The 20,520-nt window shown below is 30.0% G+C and overlaps 2 protein-coding genes across 4 annotated transcripts; both read right to left on the reverse strand.

The window, feature by feature from the left end:
* Window positions 1-4,035: 4,035 nt before the first annotated feature.
* Window positions 4,036-10,936, reverse strand: LOC114376396 (peroxisomal acyl-coenzyme A oxidase 1-like). 3 transcript variants are annotated; one of them, XR_003658945.1, is made up of 15 exons: window positions 10,600-10,936; window positions 10,088-10,196; window positions 9,909-9,970; window positions 9,470-9,679; window positions 9,173-9,260; window positions 8,931-9,093; window positions 7,868-8,066; window positions 7,501-7,698; window positions 6,573-6,704; window positions 5,912-6,032; window positions 5,653-5,763; window positions 5,096-5,168; window positions 4,558-4,741; window positions 4,170-4,465; window positions 4,036-4,133 (listed from the first exon to the last, which is right to left on the reverse strand). XR_003658945.1 is itself a non-coding variant. In XM_028334487.1 (14 exons), the coding sequence occupies exons 1-14, from the start codon at window positions 10,738-10,740 to the stop codon at window positions 4,256-4,258; spliced, it is 2,001 nt and encodes a 666-aa protein (XP_028190288.1). In that variant the 5' UTR covers window positions 10,741-10,936; the 3' UTR covers window positions 4,036-4,255. The 3 variants fall into 3 exon arrangements, 2 of the variants coding, with proteins under 2 accessions (XP_028190288.1, XP_028190289.1); XM_028334487.1 differs by having other exon boundaries at window positions 4,036-4,465; XM_028334488.1 differs by having other exon boundaries at window positions 4,036-4,465; window positions 5,096-5,165; window positions 10,600-10,934.
* A 2,260-nt stretch (window positions 10,937-13,196) lies between these two features.
* On the reverse strand, window positions 13,197-18,269 carry LOC114374325 (2-oxoglutarate-Fe(II) type oxidoreductase hxnY-like). Its single transcript, XM_028331961.1, has 11 exons — window positions 18,061-18,269; window positions 17,756-17,930; window positions 17,549-17,626; window positions 17,375-17,426; window positions 17,010-17,131; window positions 16,731-16,822; window positions 14,384-14,442; window positions 14,216-14,272; window positions 14,068-14,113; window positions 13,705-13,784; window positions 13,197-13,563 (listed from the first exon to the last, which is right to left on the reverse strand). The coding sequence occupies exons 1-11, from the start codon at window positions 18,124-18,126 to the stop codon at window positions 13,503-13,505; spliced, it is 888 nt and encodes a 295-aa protein (XP_028187762.1). The 5' UTR covers window positions 18,127-18,269; the 3' UTR covers window positions 13,197-13,502.
* Window positions 18,270-20,520: the final 2,251 nt, after the last annotated feature.

Raw genomic sequence — 20,520 nt, forward strand, 5'->3', positions numbered from 1 at the left:
TTTTATTTAAAATATTTATAAAAGTGTATGAAAATGTATTAAGTATAAAAACCTAAAAAGAATTTTAACTTTTGTTTAGATTATTTTTTTATTTTAAAATATGAAATGATAAATAATTTTATTATTCTATTACTATGTTGTATATATAAAATTATTAATTTTATAAACTTTATAAAGTTTATAATTTTATTAAGACTAAAGAAAGAGTGAAAGAGAATGTTTAAATAGAGATCATATATTTAATTATAGTGTCATAAATATTTCTCGTTTAATTTACCATAGTTAGTTTAGTACTAAAATGATTAATAAAATAAATATATTTAAAATGATCAATGCACTAAATAACAAATTTAGTTAGGATAATTAAGTAATTTAAATGTATTTTTATTAAAATATATAATAAATTAATTTAAATATTTACTAATCATATAAAACACTTTAACATTATTATATAAATATTAATCTAACAAAAATTTAGTGTAAGAAGTTTTTAAAACCTCCCAGAAAAATACTCGACCTTGAAATGCTTTTGTGTGAGATACTCACAAAAAAGTTTACGTTCATAATGGTATTGAGTAGGATTTTCAATTAGTTAGTTACCAGTCGGTCGCATTTTTAAATAGCTTATTATTTACTTAAAATTAAGCAATAAAATATGAGATCAATGAATTATTTGTTTTATTTTTAAAAAAAATAGACTAATGAAATGACCCAAGTTTTTTTGTCTATTACTTTTAAAACATAAAAAATTATATGAAAAACTTAAATAAAATTGAAAAGAATAAATATATTTGTATCTTTTAAAACACCTTTTTTTATATAATATTTAATTTGTTTTTCACTCGTAAAATTATAACACATACTATTTAGGAAAGGATAAATAAACAGTAAGATTATATATATATTAAATACTTCAAAAAAGGAAATAACACGTTGATGATTTAATTTATAAATAAATTTAAAAATAGTATGTGATATAAATATATAATAAACAGATAGTAGATTAACAGTCACCGAAAAAAAAAAGTAGATTAACAGACATTAACAGATATAGACATCGTGCTTTGAGTAGAAGTAGCTCGGATAACTTTTAATGTTGATTGTTGAAAGGCCTGTGATTTGTATAATTTATTAATTTACAATTTTTTAGAAGATTAATTAATTTACAAATTACTAAACTGTTTGTCTTATAAATTAATTTACACAAAAGGCAAAATTGAAGAGAACGGCAATATTAATGCATCGTGTGACTTGGACTATAAAGTGGAATCTCTTTGTATTTTTATGTTTACGTCAAAGATTATTTGTCGCACGGTGCATGTCAGTGTCTTCAATTAATCCCCAATAATTAAAAGTGGAGAACAAAAAAATAATGAGAAAGGGAAAAAATACAGACAGCTAAGGTTATTTTTATTCATCTTCAGTTTCGCGTGTGTTTTTGTCACAAGAGAATGACTTCTTTTTTTTTTTGGCAAGAACATAAATTGGTGGGCCTATATAAGATACTAAAATTGTATATGTATCCCCAAATAATTGCCTAATTGTTGTTTACCTGGACGGAAGACAAGTTCAAATAAGATTAAGAAATTTTGTGATACGTAAGCAACATCTATCCATGAATATTTTGCATCTATAACACGTTAAACAAATTAATAGAAATATAATATATTAATTTTAAAAATAATTTGACAAAAAAAAAATAGTTTCCAAAATAACATCTAAAACTCACTAAAATAAACCAGAGAGTAAAAATTTAAAATTCAAACTTCACTGCCACTATCACACAAAAATATAATAACACCAATTGAACATAATACTTTTTTCCTATCTTTGTTTTTCTTCATAAATAAAGTCTCTCTTCCGAGTAAAATAACTTGTTTGTTTCATATTTGAATCAATTTGAATGAACAGGTGAAGGTTCAGTCAGGGGCCGCAATCGTGGTCCTTACTGATTCATATTTTCCGATTGCCATTTTGCAACAGCTAGAACTTTTTTTTTTTTATGCCTTTCATATTGTTGACTTAACATTGTTTGTGTCAAATTATAGGTTGTAATTGTTAAGCAATACGGTACATGATAAAGAGAATAATACAAAATAAATATTTGAGTTATAAGACAATTTTTTTATTATGTAAATTGTTTGATTAACAATAAACAACATAACGCACGAGAATAATAATATAAAATTTATTAAAATATCTTTTTTATATTAATTATCTTAATACAATTTACATTATTATTATTATTATTATATTTTACCAGAATTTAAAATACAAAATACATAAAAGTAAATTAATAATTAGTCGATAATAAAATAATAGTATATTCTTTAAAATTCCACACGTCAAGGGAAGAAGATATGGGCGGAAAATAAAATAACAGTATATTCTTTAAAATTTCCATTTTATTATTATTAAATAAATTACGTGAATCTCAAAATAAAATATTTTCTATCGTTTAAATTATTTTAAAAAATTTATTTTTTTCATGTCATTTTATTTGAACAAGTATTATTATTATTATCCATTTTTTTGCCCATTTATCTGATTTTTATGAGGGACAAATATATAACTAAATCATCACTAAATTAAAACAAACATATTTTAAGTATTTAATGAAAAAAATTAAGTATCTTTTTTCAAATGATTATCATTTAAGTTTAAATTATAAAATTAATAAAACAATTAATATTTATAATTTTAAAATATTATATTTAATTGAATTTTTTGTTAATGTTCTTTCTTATTTTACTTAATATCCAAAAATGATTTTTTTAGAACCCAAAAATGAAATTGAAAAAAAAATATTAAATTTTTGAATTTTTAAATGATAATTATTTAAAACAAGCTAAACTGATAATTATCTTAAAATAGAAAGAAAGGATCAGTTTGTTTAAGATTAAAAAAATACCTATAAAAAAGTGACTTATTTTTAAGTGAATTTTATATAAGCAGAAATGTTTGATGCTTGGTTATTATTACAAAAAGCGCTTTTTTAATTAAAAGTGATTTTTAACTTGTTTGTGTATGATAATTACGTCAATGATTTTTTCATCACAAATTTTCATAAAAATTATATCAATAACGATTTTTTATTAATTAGTTATGCAAATTTCTCTACATTAATATTATATAGAAATTAAATTCAAACATTTTTACTTATATTTTAAATAATATGTAACTTGTCCAAAGAAAGTAGTGTGATAAAGTAATAATTAATTTTTACTTTATGTGAAATTTTATAAATTTGATATACTTTATAAAAAAATTAATTCAACAATTAAATTAGTTAATTTTATATTTTTTTTAAAAATTTATTTTCTTATGGATTTTTAAAATAGTCATTAAATAATGTAAGTATAAAAACTTAACATTTAATATAATTATCATGTTCTGACAAAAGTATTCCTACAATGTATTATTTTTGTTTGAATTAGTTATGACATTACCCAAATTAGTTGGCTAGGTGGATTATTTGTTGGGGGTTGCCCCATTTAGTCATTCCCCTACATCGCAACATCTCTATCCTAATTAGATATAATTGTTCTTCTACAGGCGTTGATATGACGGGTGACCAGTGATTGGGTATGGTCAAATTTTATTATGCGGAGCCACTATAACAACCTTTCTTGTTGTCTGCTCAGAAACATCTAAAAAGTCACAAAATAAAAACAGAAAGTTTATATATAAAAAAGAACTTGATCAGATTAAATGAGAGAGATGTTTTTTTTATACAGAAAATTGTTTTTTGAGGTAAAGTATGTAAATAAATAAATAAAAATGCATTAATAATCATTGATGAGGACAACTGATCAGATTTTGGATATTTAAGCGTAGTTCATCAATGTATTAGCAGTTTTTTTTTTTTCCACTTAAACTAGTAATTTCAATAAAATAATCTTAAAACTAGAAGTCACGGAATTTTCATAGCAGCATGTTGGAAAATTGGAAATAAGAGTTAGTGTGAAGAAAATCCACATTAAAGATTAGTAATGCCTAGAAATGCACGTCGCAAGAAAAAGGATAGACACGAAATTAGACATCAAGGATCGTTAATGTAATAAATAAATGAGTTTTTCCGGTTCCAGATACACCTAATTGCGATGGAAATTAGCTGGGTAACAAATTCCCATTCGTATGTACTCAAGCAATTTTATTTATCGTTCCACACAACTTTATTAACAGTTGCATACTTGCATTAGAATAGTGGATAAGTTTCTTGGATGCAAAGAGAGCATCATAGCCACAAAATGAACTAGAGCCTAGCATTACGTAGTTGTTGCTTAAGCATCGGTTGAATATACTCTTTAAAGCCATCAGGAACAACTGAATCATTCAAAGGATCCTTCCATGCCTCCTCGTACAACTTCGGATACACATTTCCATCGTAGCGTCCAAGAATTGAACCAAGGTAGTGATCAGTGTAGTTAAATGCATCAACAAGCGCAATTGCATTAGGACGGACCTAACCACACATAAAATCATTAGCCTTCATATTAATGGACTAAAATATAAACACCAGAAGATGCTATTGACTTGGAATCGTTTAGGACAAACCTGTGAATATAAGTTTCTCAGCTGCTCACTTGCAAGTGATCCTTGTTTTGGGTTAATGCAGCCAGTGGAAAGAAAATCACCCAGATGTTTATGAAGTAGAAACAAAGCATAAATGCTGCAAAGAACTTCTAATTGCTTTTTCACTCCCTTTCCAGGTATATCTTGCTGCAACTTCTCAATAAATCTAAAAAACAAAGAGTTTGATCAACTTAAGTGTAGAATATTCAAGCAAATCCTAGTTTCAAGTAAAGAATTCTAATCTTTTAAAATAACAAAAAGTTGTATATTTTGTTTGGACTCCTTTCAGTCTCTTCACCTGAAAGAAAGTCCATCACACTATATTTCCAGTATAAACATTAACATAAAAAAATATTGGAGGAAGGCGGACTACTATTATCTTATTATTTATGTGTATCTCTAGGATATATTCAACTCACTCTTTCCTGGGACAATGCAATATTATAGTAAATCTAGATAAGCAATTAATAATGAAATTTATAAGAAAACAACCAACATGTAAAATATGGAAGAAGCTCACTTGGAAACAACAATTAACTGGCAATGAGCAACCGCGGCATCAACTAAATCAGCAGCTAGTTCTTGAAAACCTGCTGCCAGAAAAGCCATTAGCAAATTTCAAAATAATATCCAACCATGTTACACAAATTACAATAATAAATCAACATTCAGTTATATGAATTTTTTACATCTTGAGGTGATCTATGTATATTTTTTATGATAACAACTTCATTTTTTAAAAATTTTTTAGCCTTTAAAATAGCTTGTAAGTTTAAAATGTGTCATTTTATTATCAGTGTTGGTATAACTTCTAGATTCGCCTATCATCTATACAAACAAAATGAACAAAAAAGATGCAATTTAAAATAAAACTGCATCTTCAATCTATTCTTCTAACATGTAAGAAACCAGCATCATATCTGTAGTCAGGTGATTTCTAACAAAAACATCATATAGATCAGTCAACACAAACCACTCCCCACCTCCGCTCTCCACCATCACATGCCAAGTAAACAAAATCAACCACAAAGGACAATTGCATATAGCTTGTGACCTAAAGAAGATTGAAGCATTTACCCTCTTCAGGGTTAGCAAACTTGCTAAGATTTTGAGCACAAGCAACTGACATCCTAGAAGCCCTAGCTTCAAATGCTTCCAACACTACATTAGGCTTCAACCAATCCTCAGCTGCAGGGAATAAAAACAAGTATAGTATTACAACTCATAAAGGACACAGGCATGGTTAGTACTAGCAGTATTAACTGACACCATATTTGATTTGGATATCGTGAAACTTATGTGGTTAGAGTTGGCATAGTCTCCAATTTCACTATACCCTTTTCAACATCAGAGTGATATTGCATCAGTTGTTCCACTCGAGCCATATAAGCTGTAGTACCAACGGGCTTATTTCCAGAGCCCAGCTGAGAAACAGTCTTCATGAGATGCCTTGCCACCTACATCAGTTTTTCTCTAAGTTGTCAAAACAACCTAATTATTCCTAAAAAAGGCCTCCTAAAGCAGAATTCACAGGGATGTAATATGAGACACATAAAATGTAGAAAGAACATGAGTAGACGTATGTTATGCATGACGTTAAGACACAGCCACATAGAGGTGGATATGAAAATTAAGAATCAGAATTTTCAAGTATTTCATCCTTTTAGAACATTCTTACTTTTCTAACATGCTACAAATTTGACAATTCCAAAATCTTTTTTTTTTTTTTTGTTTGAGAATAAAAAAAGTACCACTTCGTATTTTAAAGCTTCCAAAACCAACAAGCATGAGGGCTTTACCCCAAAAAGTAGGTGTTTTAAAAAAATGTATGAAAGCATGTCAAATACCAGCAAAAATCTAGCTCTGAACAAAAAAAGGTAGGTTAGTTGTCATGCTGCACATTAAATCCTGTTAACAGCTGTGGAAGGACTTAGTAAAGACTTAATTAAATAATGATTAACAAAATGATTGTATAAGATTTTTATCTTTTAACAAACCTGTAACAGAAGCACAACATTGTCTCCTTCATACGTGCAGGCAGGAACATAAACAGCAAATAACTCAGGGAGACCACTGCTACAAAGGTAACCATGACCACCACATAGTTTACGGCATTCTTCAATTCCATCCTGGAAATTGAAGTTAATTTAAACTTAATTGAACATCAAAATTCAGAGTTACAAAGGATAATAGCACAACGACAGCAGAAACACTTCATCCATTTAAATGCAAGGATTACTCATCCAGTCAATTATCCCCATGGCAATATATTACAGTACTGCAATTCAGGAATTTTAAGCTCTTTTTTCGATCTGAAGCCAGAAATTTAAAATAAATATGATGTATAATTGTGCTTGCAAAATATGTAAACCTTAACGTGCTGCTCTAGTGTTATTTTTCATTTTAAACTGACAACTAGCAGGATGCAGGATTGTAATGCTTGAAGAATCACAATTGTGATGACCTGTTTGTTTGTGTTTTTATAAAGCACTTTTTAAAAATTAAAAAAATGTTTTTTTTACAACAATTAGATTTTTTTTTTAAAAAAAATTCTAGTACTTTTAACTAAAAATATAGTTTTAAGGAAAACAAGCTCTCTTTTCAAAACTTAATGCAAATGCACTCTAAAATCTGCACCCAGTTCATTGCAAAGGTTTTAGCATTGATGTTCAGTCACACCCATCAATGTCTTCATAATAATGACATATTTCAAACAACAAAATGAAATGTATAAGGCGTACACCAAAGAAATGAGAGAAAATGAGTTTCAACACACGGAGAGAATATAAAGATTGAAAAAATCCCCCAGATGAAACCATAGCAAAAACCATATTTTAAATGCTATCTTAAGCAGCTAAATAATTAATTAAATTAAACTAAATCTAAGACCAATCAGTAGAGAAATGAACAGAAGTAATAACATACAGCAGTTGCTGTAGTAGTCAAGGATTTCAATCCAGCAGTGCATGCATGAGCCTCAGGCAATGTTGAAAAATCATTAGCTTGCAATCTTTCCGTCACATCCATATAAAGCCATTTCAGCCACCCACCCACAAATCTGAAAGCATAAGCAGAAGCCAGCAAAGGGAAGAGCCTAGCCTGCTGTGTTTTGTAATCAATCACCTAAATGGAAAAGCAAAACCGCACAATAAGCACACTACACTTAGAATGAAACTAATTCAAACCACATTTTTTATTTTGACCAGTCAATAGATCTAATTACAGAATTCAACATCATACAATTATATTTAATACACCAGATGAGGAGGAATCTTATCACACCTCCCATTACCTGTGTTTCTAGACCTCCATTATGTGATCCAAACTGTCTTCTAACAGCACTATATCTTGTAGCAATGCAAACTGCTCGAGACAAAGCAACTGATGCATCAGCTACGATTTTCTGTCTCACATTTACCATAGTACCATAAACTAATTGTCTTGGAACATTTGAGCTTACATATTTTCCTTCTCTGGTAACCTGTGAAACCCTGGTAGATTAAAAGAACAGAGCAGTTACCCCATGAATCTATTGGCAAAAGAGCAATGCTAGAAACACTCCCTTTGACACATTCACTTCAACACATTCTTTATCTCTATTATGGGATAAATTTCATGTGAGTCGCACCAAAAGCCTAGGCCCACTCTCTTTAGTGGGGCTAAAATGAAATTCACCCAATTAATGCAGTGCTGGAAAAAAAAAAGTGTGTCAAAGGGTTAGTAGCTAGTATTTTCCATTGGGAAAAACTAACAAGCTCATCGTGACATTTAAAAATTATTATAAAAAGTCATGATACTATATGCTCATTTTGTCACAGATCCTCCTCTTTCCCTCACCCTCAAAAAGTACTGATGAGTTCAACACAGGATGAACACAACCCTTTATTCCTGTTTCTATTTTGTTGATGGCAGTTAGCTATTCTTAACCATCTTTTCTATCTAGTTACCTATGTAAACAATCTGAAAGGAAACATTTAACAGGAAATATGGCAAACAAAGATGTTGCACTTTCAAGATTTGATTGTTAAGGTTTTTTTTATTTTTGAGCATTTAGAAGTTTGTTTCTGCTTAAAAGTAAAATGCTCTCAATTCATGGAGAAAATAACTTTAAAAATTCACTAATAAATTCACTGAAGATAATGATACTAAAGATTTTTTTGTTCAGTTTTTATTATTATTAGAGTTAGATTGAGTTTACCCCTATGAATTCACCTCACCCAATTTTAATGTGCTGCCCTGTGCTCTAATTTTTTGTCATTTTACCCCCACAGATCATTCGAGTATTATGAATTATTAGAACCATAAAATCCGTTATGGTGAGGCTAGAGAAGGGACAATATGTAAAATAGAAATACCTCATTAACATTTGATTCCTTGGAATTCGTACATGGTCAAATCTTAGAACTCCATTGTCCATGGTGTTATAAGCTGCATTTCCAAATTTCATCCCAATATCACCAATAGTTATGCCTGGAAGAGGCAAGTGATCATCCAAGCTCCGCAGCTGGACGATGAAACCTTCAAATTGTACAAATAATTAGTTAATTTGCCTCTGAATCTAACACCAGAAACTTCGATGACTAAATTTGGCAATTACCATGCACTCCATGGTCTTCACCACCAATAATTAGACGGGCATAAGCAACAGCATGGGTGGATATTTTACCCAATCCACCAGGCCACCACTGTTTAAATCAATGTCAGAAGCATGATGTAAATCCAAAATTATTTTATAACAAGTAGAAGCAGTGAATGCATAAGAAAGGTACAACTCTTTTCCCTAAATGTTACTTGTTAAAGCACTTGGTAACATTGTAAGATGTAGAATCTTAAACGGTTAAAAATAGTAAAAGACCAGTAAAGGCTCACAGGAGTGATAACCCATTTCACTCACTTTGCTGGAAGTCAATGTGGGGCTATGGATAACAAATTCGTCTGTTTTGGGATCAAACGTTGCAGTTGTTTCTAGCCCTTGAACATTGGACCCATGACCCAGTTCAGTTTGGGCATAGCAACCAATTATTTGCATCCTATAAGCTAGAGGCAACCACTTCTGCTGCTGTTCGTCAGTGCCTTGTCCTTGGATAGCAGGCACAAACATTCCCTGCAAAAGAATATAAACAACTAAAATTTAGTACACAAAGCAATGCTACCCAAAATATATATATTCCACGGAAAGTGAAAACACCCGCTCAATATTATATTTCTTTGATCTAACACACACATACACACATTCATCCATTTTTTTTTATGTTATCAATATATTTCTTCTGTATAGATAAGTTAAGACATGGAAGATAAGAATGCAATCAGGACAAGTAATTGAATTATACCCAATGAAGATCCGTAAATGCAGGTTGATCCACAAAAGATCTGAGCTTATAAGCTTCCTGTTCTGTAAGAACAATAGAGAACAATAAATATTAATGTAATAGACAACTAAATGCGTCCATAGGAAAAAAAAAGATCTGAAAACAAATGCAAAGTATACCAAGAGCAACAGAAAACTCACCATTAAGACGGAGCTCGTTGATCCTTTTCCATGCATAAGCTGCTTTTCTCAAGGTGTTTTTAAACAACTCCTTCCTATCAAGCGTGGTTCTATCATCCTTTCTGAACGCCTACAAATGATAGTCAACAAACCAGTCAAGGTTTCAGATTTTCAAAGAAGCTAATAATCCTCATGTATCACCAAACTAATAGAAAAGGTGAAGGAAACGGAAAGCGAGCTACTTCACATGCTAGAGTTGAAGTGTAGAACAGTTATTTGTGAAACATTTACTACCTGCTGACAGACCCTACGTAAAAAAATCATTTTTTTAACTTATTGGAGAAGGTTAATTCACTTTTTTTCTTCTTCTTCTATTAGTGTTTATTGATAAATTTATTCAAACAGAGCCTACGTAAAAAATCATGTTTTTTTTTATAGATAAATTCAGATTCAGAGAAACATAAGACTAAGATCACTTCAACAAAGTTGAGAAAAGGGATTGTAAAATTGAAGAAGGAAAGAGGAGAATTCACCGGATCGCTGGCAACAAGGCGAGAAATTCGATCCGAAAGCTCAAAGTCTTGACGAGAACCGGCCCAAATGATTTTCATGTCCTCAACATCGAACTGCGCCTTGTTCCTCTCGAAAGCCAAGTGGTCAACACCGTCTTCCATTCTTCTGATGTCGCAGCTTGTGGCTTTGGTTTCAGTGATTTGATGAATGATGATTGTATTGTGTTACAGACAGAAGCAGCAACTAGAATAGCGGATATTCCCGTTGGTCTATGTTTATGTTTTCAAAGTGGCAAAAGAAGAAAAAGCAAAGAAGAAAAGAAAACGTGATAACGTTGACTCTTTTACCAGCGCTTTCTATTGGCCGACACGCACATTGGAACTGGATATTTCCTTCTTTCTTATTTTCTTTTCATCCTCTCATTTTCCCCACGTGATTCATTTGTCACTACTTTTCCTTTCACGTTCATTTATATAATTTTTCTTTTCTCATTTTTTTCTTCATATGCTATTTGAATTAAGAGTGAAATAAAGAAAAAACTAGAAATAAAAATGATAAAATAAAAAAATAAATGAATTGAAAAAATGTTATTATATGAATAAAAAAGTATAAAAGAAAAAAAAATCTCTCCATTTATTAAAGTGAGTAAAAAAGGTGGAAATATAAATATAAATTATATAAAATATTTTTATACTAATTAAAAAATAATTTTTACTCTATTATTTTTTCTTGATATAATAATTTATCATTATAAAATAATTTGTTTGATTTTCCGTCCATAATCGTACTCTTGTTTTCCGTCCAAATCATAATCACTTGTTTGATGTTAAAAGCAACACCTCATATGCACTGCTTTCCTTTTTCGTCCAAAATTATAGTTACCTTAGACCAAACATAACGTAGTGAAATCCACATATTTTTACTTCTCCTTCTTAATTTTCCTCCAAACAAATAAATAAAATATTTAATATTTAATAACGGCTTGCCTAGTGTCTGGGTGAAATTGTCTTTTTATTGGCTTTTGATTATATGGTTAATGACCTCATCAAAATACCAAGGTGCCATAGATTATCCCGATTTTCTACCTCTAGTTCTGTATTTATAATTGGATATTCAAAGTTTACTTTTTTATTATTCTTCTTCTTAAGGAAATCGGAGAATCAAAGTTTAAAAGAATAAAAGTTCTACTTATATATATATACATATATATATATATAAGTAACGACAGGTTATGTAATATGAAATCAAAGCCTTACAAAAATGAGTCTAAGTCCAAATGTTTATCTTAGACTATTAAAACCTGATAAAAAAATCTTAGACTATTAAAATAAAAAGTGTCTATATTAAAAATATCATTAATTTATTTTACCATGATTTCTAATACATTTATAACTTGATTTTTAATTAAAAAAATAATTATCATTTTATTTACTATCGTCATAACGGAAACTATTGAAAATTTGAAAAAGCATGTTAACAAATTGTTTTATCTTAACAAGTTTTATATGTGCAATTAATATATATCCTTCCTAAAAAATTTCAATGGAATTGTCAAAAATAAAATAAAAATTTCAATGCATGATTTTTATTTTATTTTTAAACTTAATTAGAATATATGGACAATGTAATTTTTCATTATTATTATATAATTTAAAAACTTGTTGCTAAATTTTATAATAATTATTTGAAAAGTCATATATATTTAAAATATTTTTTAATTTATTAACAAAATATAATTTTTTATCTTGGCCAAAACACTTTTTTCGTCTCCTTTGTAAAATTATTAAACTCCCTGAACTCCGGTTGAGTTGATGAAAAGCTTGCACGACCATATATAGCCGGTAGTAAATGCAATCCATTAATTAATCCCACCGATCAGAGGCATCTTCCAATCCAGCAAACAAACATTATCCACTGCCTGTCAAGGATTCAATCAATAAACAAAACTATTCGAGCATCTCCCATAATCATTCTTGTCATGTTTTTAAGTTTAATAATCGATTCTTATTCGGGATATATTATCACTGGTACTGAAGGCTAATATGACTTCCAGCCCTAAGAATATAGTCTTGTATAAACAACTGATTCTTATAGTAAAATAAAATTGTGAGATAACATGTAGAACATGTTTTAAGTTCTTAAACTAAATGCACAATTTAGAATAGAAAAATGTTAAATTTATTAATTAGTATCTTTTGGATTCACGTTAGATTATCTAAAATCATGTTAAAATATTAATTAATTTAATTAATTTTATTATTAGATACATGTTTAATTAATTTCTTATCTGTAAAAAAAAAGATAAATGTTCATCTAGTTTCATATTAAAAAATTAATTTTAGATCTATAATTAATTTTGAATTGAAATAATTTAAATACTTTTTACATTAGATAAAAAATTACAATAAATTAAATTTTATTATTAACATTTAAAAAAAAAACATCTTTAACATAAATCACATATATCACATATGCTTCAAATTGAAATCAATTTTATAAAATTGCACCTAAACATATACGTACATAAATATTTTTGGAAAAAAGATGCATACTTATATTTGATATAATATAATAAGACTTACTAAAAATAAATTAAAAACATTAATTTGACTGTACATCAAATAATATTGCACACTTCACCAATTAAATTAAAATTCTGATAAGAGCGCTATAATAATTTATAAAAGCATGATCCCATTCCAAAGGATCTTTATAAGAGTGTCTTGTATCAAGTGCTCAGTAAATAAAACAGCACAAGCATTATTAACGTGTCCGTTTTACATGGCTACAGCCATAATGCACAAGAAATGACTTAAAATGAAGCAAGGTCTTGTGGTGAGTCTCGCATCCTTCTTCTGTTTACAGCCACATACAAGTTTAAGCTCTTTAAATAAATGAAAGGATGGAGCATTTTAAATCCTTGTCAGACTGGTGTGTTGCTTAAAATTTCATCCATGTAGTCTCCACTTCGGATTGGAGTGAATCTACGGTGAAACACGAACAAAAATTTATGTTAACTAGGGACATTAATAAACAATCTTTTTGGGCCATGTGTATTTTAATTTGTCTACCTGGATTAATTAAGATATATATGAATCCTAATAAGAGAACAAACTTGTTTCTACCTTGGAGGACATGATTCGCTACAACAACTTTTGAGGCATTCCACCACACAGTCTGGATGAGGGTCTAAGAAGAATGCCATCTGCAAAATAGAAATTTCTAACACATTAGCAAATAATCATGCTAATTAACCAAAGACCTCATCAAAGTGCCATTAGAATGGGTCAGATTCTGCAGGATCAAATTTGTAGGAATTCACAAAAAATTTGATTTGCCCAGTTTTTTTTTAATAAAAAATAGTTTATTAATGTTAATATTGGATTTATCAATATCAATCGAATGAATTATTTAAAAATTGATTCTTGAAGTGATAATGGAACAAGTATAACAAAATAAAACAACGGAGGAAGGTAGATTATGATTACCGAATAGCGTTCTTTTCCAGTTCGTTTAACCCGGTGCATTGTTGACCTACCAAATTAATGGCAGATAAGTTGACAATGACATGTACTATTATTTATAAAAAAAAAGAAAGAAATAGTTTTGTTTAGGGTGATTGATAATGAGATTTACCGGTATAAACAATTAGTCCACCTCTCCATCAAGTCTCCGATGTTCACAATAAAGGCCCTGAACATGCAAACTTAAAACATTAGCACTAGGAAGGCAAAGCAGATCAAATGTACATGAAACATTTCAGTGACATTCAAATTGATTTCAAAAAATTCAACACAAACTCACCCCTCCATGTAAGGCACATCCTCCCAGACCCGTGGTTCCTTTAACTTGTCCCGACAGATCTGATAATGAAATTTTAAAGTTCTTCGTTACAAGAATAAATTGAAGAAATTACATCTTAATTATAGGACTTGGATTGGGTCTTGTGGATGGATTTTTTTTTGGACAAATCTATTCGCCGGACTTGCTGATAATCCTAGAAACCTTTCCGAGATGGAAGATGAGAATTTATCATCTATAATCTATAGAATAAAAAAAAGGAGATATTTCCATTTTGAATTTGGTTTCCATTTTATTTTAAATCTCTAATCCTGCGTTGGGTTTGAAAGCTCTGTAAATCAGGTATCAAGCACTCTGATGTTCATGGAGGGAATATGCTGAATTTGGTTGTTAGTTTGATTTTGATTGGATCATGGAGGGTCTTGGCAGGTTATTGTTTTTAGCCATTGGATTTGTTGTTTTTTTTAGATCACATAGGAAACAATGATTAATCTTCAAACATTCAAAGTTTAGACAATTAAATGACACAAGTCATTACTAATATAATCATGAATAGATTGAACCTTAAATAAAAACTCATGACCTAATCTATTTAAAGTCAAATCTAAGATGGTCTGTTTAATAAAAAGACTAAATTTAAATTTTAGAAAAATATATTTATTTAAATAAGTCAGACTTAAGCTTGTAAAAAAGCTTATAGTAAGCCAATCATTTATATATATATATATATATATATATATATATATATATATATATATATTATAAAAAAACATATTATAATAATACTAATAATAAAATAAATTTATAAGAGTTAATATCAAATAAAAAGGTTGAACCTTTTTGGGTTGTCTGCTAGTTTGTTAATTGCATGCATGTTTTCTTAAATGGTTCGATCTTTGAATGTACAATGAGTCACAAATATGAAAACCCTTTTCTATGGTTATTTTGTTTAAGTATAGTTACTTGGTTCATTTTATTGTGGAATACTTATTAATTGGATTTGGTGAGAAGTCTTTTAATATCAAGCTTGGTGGATATATATTGACAAGGTGCAGCAATAACATATATTGTGGTAATCATGGTTTGGTAATTGGGATATACATTGGCAACAAGCCACTTGTGGCCGTGAATGATTTAGTTTGGTGGGTTTTTTGGGCAATTGGATAGGTCAAGTTTGTATATATTGTGTAAGTAGTATAGATATACCTTTTATAATATATTTATTTAGATAAATATCATGAACATATGTACCACCAACTTGTCTTGAATTAGAGCATTTTGTGTCTAATTTAAGTATTCTTTAATGGATGAATCTTTGCATATAAAAAGCCCTAAAATTTTATAGTATAGAATAAACTGTTTTTTTCAGGCTTAGGCTTTAGTTTCATAACGCAAGCCGAACCTATTTATATAAAGTCTCATCTGACTTGGTCTATTTTCATTCCTAGCTACTATCATGCCAGCCGTTGTTGGTAAAAACTGCTACCAAGTGATACCATCGAGAATCGAATACTGGTCGCGTTTGACTCCTGTGATTGTTGAGTAACCATCTGAGCTACAACACCCGTTCGTTTGTTGCTAGTTTTGATATGCACATTCTTTGTAGCATTTTTTTTGTTGGTTTGCTTTATAAGTGGAGCAACTCTTGAAGTGTTCATGTTTAGCAATGTTAGGAGAGCAGTTATTATGAATAGGTGGTTAAACATTTATAGGATTGAACTTTTAGAGGGTATAGTATTGCCTGAATGTTTGGATTGGAATTTGAAATATTGGGTACATATTTCAATATAAATTTAATAAATAAATAAAAAATAAAGATGTTGATATTTTAATAAGATTGTTTTTATCTCAAAGGTACTTTTTCAAGTACTGGTAATTTCTAAACATGCACTAAGCACACGTCATGTGCTCCTATGCACTGTTTTCTTTTTCATGGTACTTCTACCTAAATAAATTTTTCTCATTGACTGACCAAATGGTTCAAGCCTAAAATCTAACACATCCTACATTTTTTTTTAAAACTTACACCCTACATATTTATCAACTTTAATTTCCAAGAATAAAAATACAGTTAATAACAGAAGGTGCCTACTTTTCTGGTAGTATATACTCTTTTTAGTCTCAAATATAAAAAAATAATAAGAAGAAAGATATTCTTATCTTATATATAATGTTAATGTTAATAACAGATCAAGAGTAAGTCAGAGATTATTCAAATAAAAATTACCGTTTAAAGAAAAGATAAAAATAAATAATTTTATTTAAAAAATAATTCCAAAATTTAAAGGTGCAAAAGGTCTCAAGTCCCATGAATGAGTTTTTAAAGTTGCACCAAAAGGGAAGTTAGAACCTGTAGTCCTGGGACTCCATCAGTCATTAGGAGGGTGAGCGCGCCAGTATCTGAATGAGCAGAGCATATCTCTTGGTGAGGTCCCATTTCACCTAACATAACAAAGTTGGAATTATATATTACCAATAAGATCTCATTGGATTTGGATTATAATTGGTTAATAATAGTAAAAAAATACAAATTAAGAAGCAGATTTACAAGCATATATAATGCTATGCTATCTATGATTATGATGAAAGTCTAACTAAGAGTGGTTTGGCAAAGTCAATGCTTGAAAACCTGGATAGCGCAAAAGGCGAAGAAAAGCTGATGGTTTGTCCACGGCACCTATCTTATCAAAGAAATCTTCATCCATATTCAAGGAAAGTGCAATTAGAGAATACAACTTTTTTCCAGCTTCACTGTGGCAGACAAAAACAGCAATAACTACTAAATTAATAAGAAAGAACAACATAAAAGTTGTAAATTAATGCTCGATCACTCTCCCCTGGCACATATATAATCACCACACACATGCAAATTTGATAGTTAAAAAACTAAGCATTTTAATTATGATGGTTAAAAAAATTACTTCAAACCAAATCATTAATACCCCAACGTAATGCATATTTGAGGGGCCGGGGAAAGGAAAGCCAACAACTTACAAGAGTTTCCAGTAGATGGCTTCTATTGATGGTCTCCAATTTTCAAGTAATTCTGAAGTTTTTCTCGCAAGACAAATATGTCAAATAAAGCTCATATGCAGCCACAAATATGGTTCATATATAACGAAACCAATACAATTTAGGATAGGCATACTAGTTGGGAGAGAATGATACCTTCCGAAGGCCATTGATTCAGCTTAACACTTGCTGAATCCGCCATAGGACCAATATAATAGCTCTCTTTTGAATCACCTTAATTATATTAGCAATGATGAGAAATTAATTTGCCTTCTTTCTAGTTCTAGAAAATGAAATTTTTTAAATTAAAGGACATAGCCATAAGTAGTGTCTGAAATTAGTTAGCAAGAAAAAGAAAAATACCATGGAGGCCTAAAGTAGGATCCTGAGGAGTATAACCTCTAAATTCCTTGCGGGCCAACTTCATTTTCTCTCCTGGTGGAAGTGAGAAGAACCTCTTACTCTCATCAAAGGCTTTGACCAAGTCATTCTCCACGCCATGGTTCACAAGGTAAAAGAAACCATACTCAATGCACGCCTATTATACATAAAAACAGTTCCAACAATGTCAACAATACAGTGTATTATATATGACATTTACTTAATTGATGATGATGAAATGAATAAGAAACAAAAAATTAAGTTGAGAGGGGATGGAAGAACCTGACCTGACGGATGGAAATGGCAGTGGAAAGAGGATCAGGTGAGGACAGATCTATGATAGGGAGATTCATCTCCTTCCTTCCTTTCCCAATTCTTACTTACAATAATGGCAGGTTCAATTCTTCAAATGTTGGGTTGCCTCCAATTTATTGTTAATAAATATATTAATGTCAATATGCTTGATATATACTATTCTATGGGGTGTGATTCAATTCCTTACGAAATAGGATCATGATCGATGTGGGATCGCCTCCAACTTATTTTATATTAATCGCAATATGCATGGCATATATAATATGGGTTATGTGTTTCCTTACGAAGGAGGCTCATATGATCCATGATAGATCCTCCACCACTGTCCTATGACGCATTCCAACCTGTCAAATCGATCTAATGCAACATGCTATATCATATTGTTTAACATTATTTTTTATTTTTACGTAAAATTATATACTAATATCAACTAATAAAAAAACATAGCCTGGGTTATATTTAGTTGAATGACTGAATTTCACTCGATAATCAACTATTAAAATCAAAGTTTCGATTTTTCTTTTTTTAAATTCCACGAGAATAGGGTCGTTCGATCGTTAAATCCAGTGGCGGATCCAAGATCCTAAGACAGTGAGTGTAAATTATAAAAAATAAAATGAGTGGGTTCAATTACATAAATATAAATAAAATAAAATATAAAAATATAAAATTTTATTTACAAATTTGATAAATTTTAAAAAATGAGGGGATGCAAGTGCACACCCTCACAGCTATGTAGGTCTACCACTGGTTAAGTCCCTTTATCGCATATAGAGGGGATAAATTGTTTATCAATTTAAATGGTCGATCCAAATCTTCCTACACACAAGTCAATTTCCCTAAGTTGAGTGTGTTTAGATGAGAAAATTTAAAATTCTGAAAAATTTTAAATTTTAAGAATTTTAAATACTTTAATTGAAATTCTTTTATTTTCAAAATTTTGTATTTGGATAAAAAAAATTAAAATTTGGAGGTGAAAGATAATGAATACAAATATAAGAGAAGATACTATTGGTGTGCTTCCAAAGATAAGAATATTAATGCGACATCGGAAGTCATAGGGAGATCGAGACACGGCGGCGTACACCACTACACTCAACCACAAATTCATTCAACAACAAACTTGAGATTATGAAAGGAGTAAAGTCCAACAACACTAACAACAAGAAGGATCTTATTGGTCTCCTGAGATTTTACAAGACACACATCAGGGTGAAATTCAAAGAAAATAGTTATTTTAGGCAAATTGACTAATACTTAACAAATTTTTTGAAATTGAAGGAACGTGTAGTAACTTGTGAAGTTTAAAGGTTATGCCAACATCATTAGGAGATATAAATGATGCAAAAATACTTAAACCTTCACCATTGCCTATGAATATCTTATTTGGTCCAAGTCGTAGTCAACCCAAAATCATGCTCACTAGTTCAACCTCGGAAGGGAATGTGCAAGCTGGTACCACCTGGATTCTAGATTCTAGAGCCAGCTTTCATGTAACTGGACACTCACAGAATATCAAACAATTCACCCGCATGACCCAGACCCTCTGTGCCAGCGAGCACCTCCATCATGTGATGGATAGCGATGCCTGCTCCCCTGACTGACAAGTGTAATTCTACGTGTCCCTCTACGTCCACACCCGATCGATGCTCCATGAGCTCAGACGGCGTTTCTTGAAAAAGATGATCATCGAAATGAGGGAAGAGTCGCGAGTTCGAGAATGAGATTTCTGAAACTTTCACGTGGAAGGAAGGATGAAGGTTACAAAGAAAATACACAAACCTTTTAGAAGATTCTTCTATCAAGAAGAGAATTTCAATTTCTCATCTTTTATAAGAAAATTGAAATTTTACATTTTAGTTGTTTAAAATTCTACTTTAAAATTTCAAAAATTTAAATTCTTCATTAAAAAACATTTAGATAATGAATTTTAGATTATAAAAATTTAAATTCTCTAATAAATTACTTTCCTCAGTTAAGATTTTCTATCCAAATGCACTCTAAAGTTATTGTTTTTCTCTCCGAAGAAGTCAGAGAATGACGAGAGGGTTACATCTGTCCAAAATGCTGGGACTTTTGAGGTTTTAAAACTCCAAATTTTTAAATCCAGATTATATAGGTCGTCTCCAAATCTCCTTTCCTAATGATGCCAGAACCCCCACACACAAGTCTGTGGCTGAGATTGGATTTTATTTTTAGACTTAAAACTCTCGCAACACGTTAAATCATTGAAAATCTATCATTATGTGAATAATGATATAAAGATTCAGGATTCAACCCTTTTTGTTTCTTATATTTGTGCTGCATTACTTGCCTTTTAAGTTTATCTTATCATTTCAACCTTTCCCTTTCTTGAATTTTACACAATGCTCAAAATATTTGTATTATCTTAATTAGTAGATAAGGCAATTTTTTACTAGAACGGTATTATC

The sequence above is a fragment of the Glycine soja genome, chromosome 11 (assembly GCF_004193775.1).
Source record: "Glycine soja cultivar W05 chromosome 11, ASM419377v2, whole genome shotgun sequence".
In the NCBI taxonomy this organism is placed as follows: domain Eukaryota; kingdom Viridiplantae; phylum Streptophyta; class Magnoliopsida; order Fabales; family Fabaceae; genus Glycine; species Glycine soja.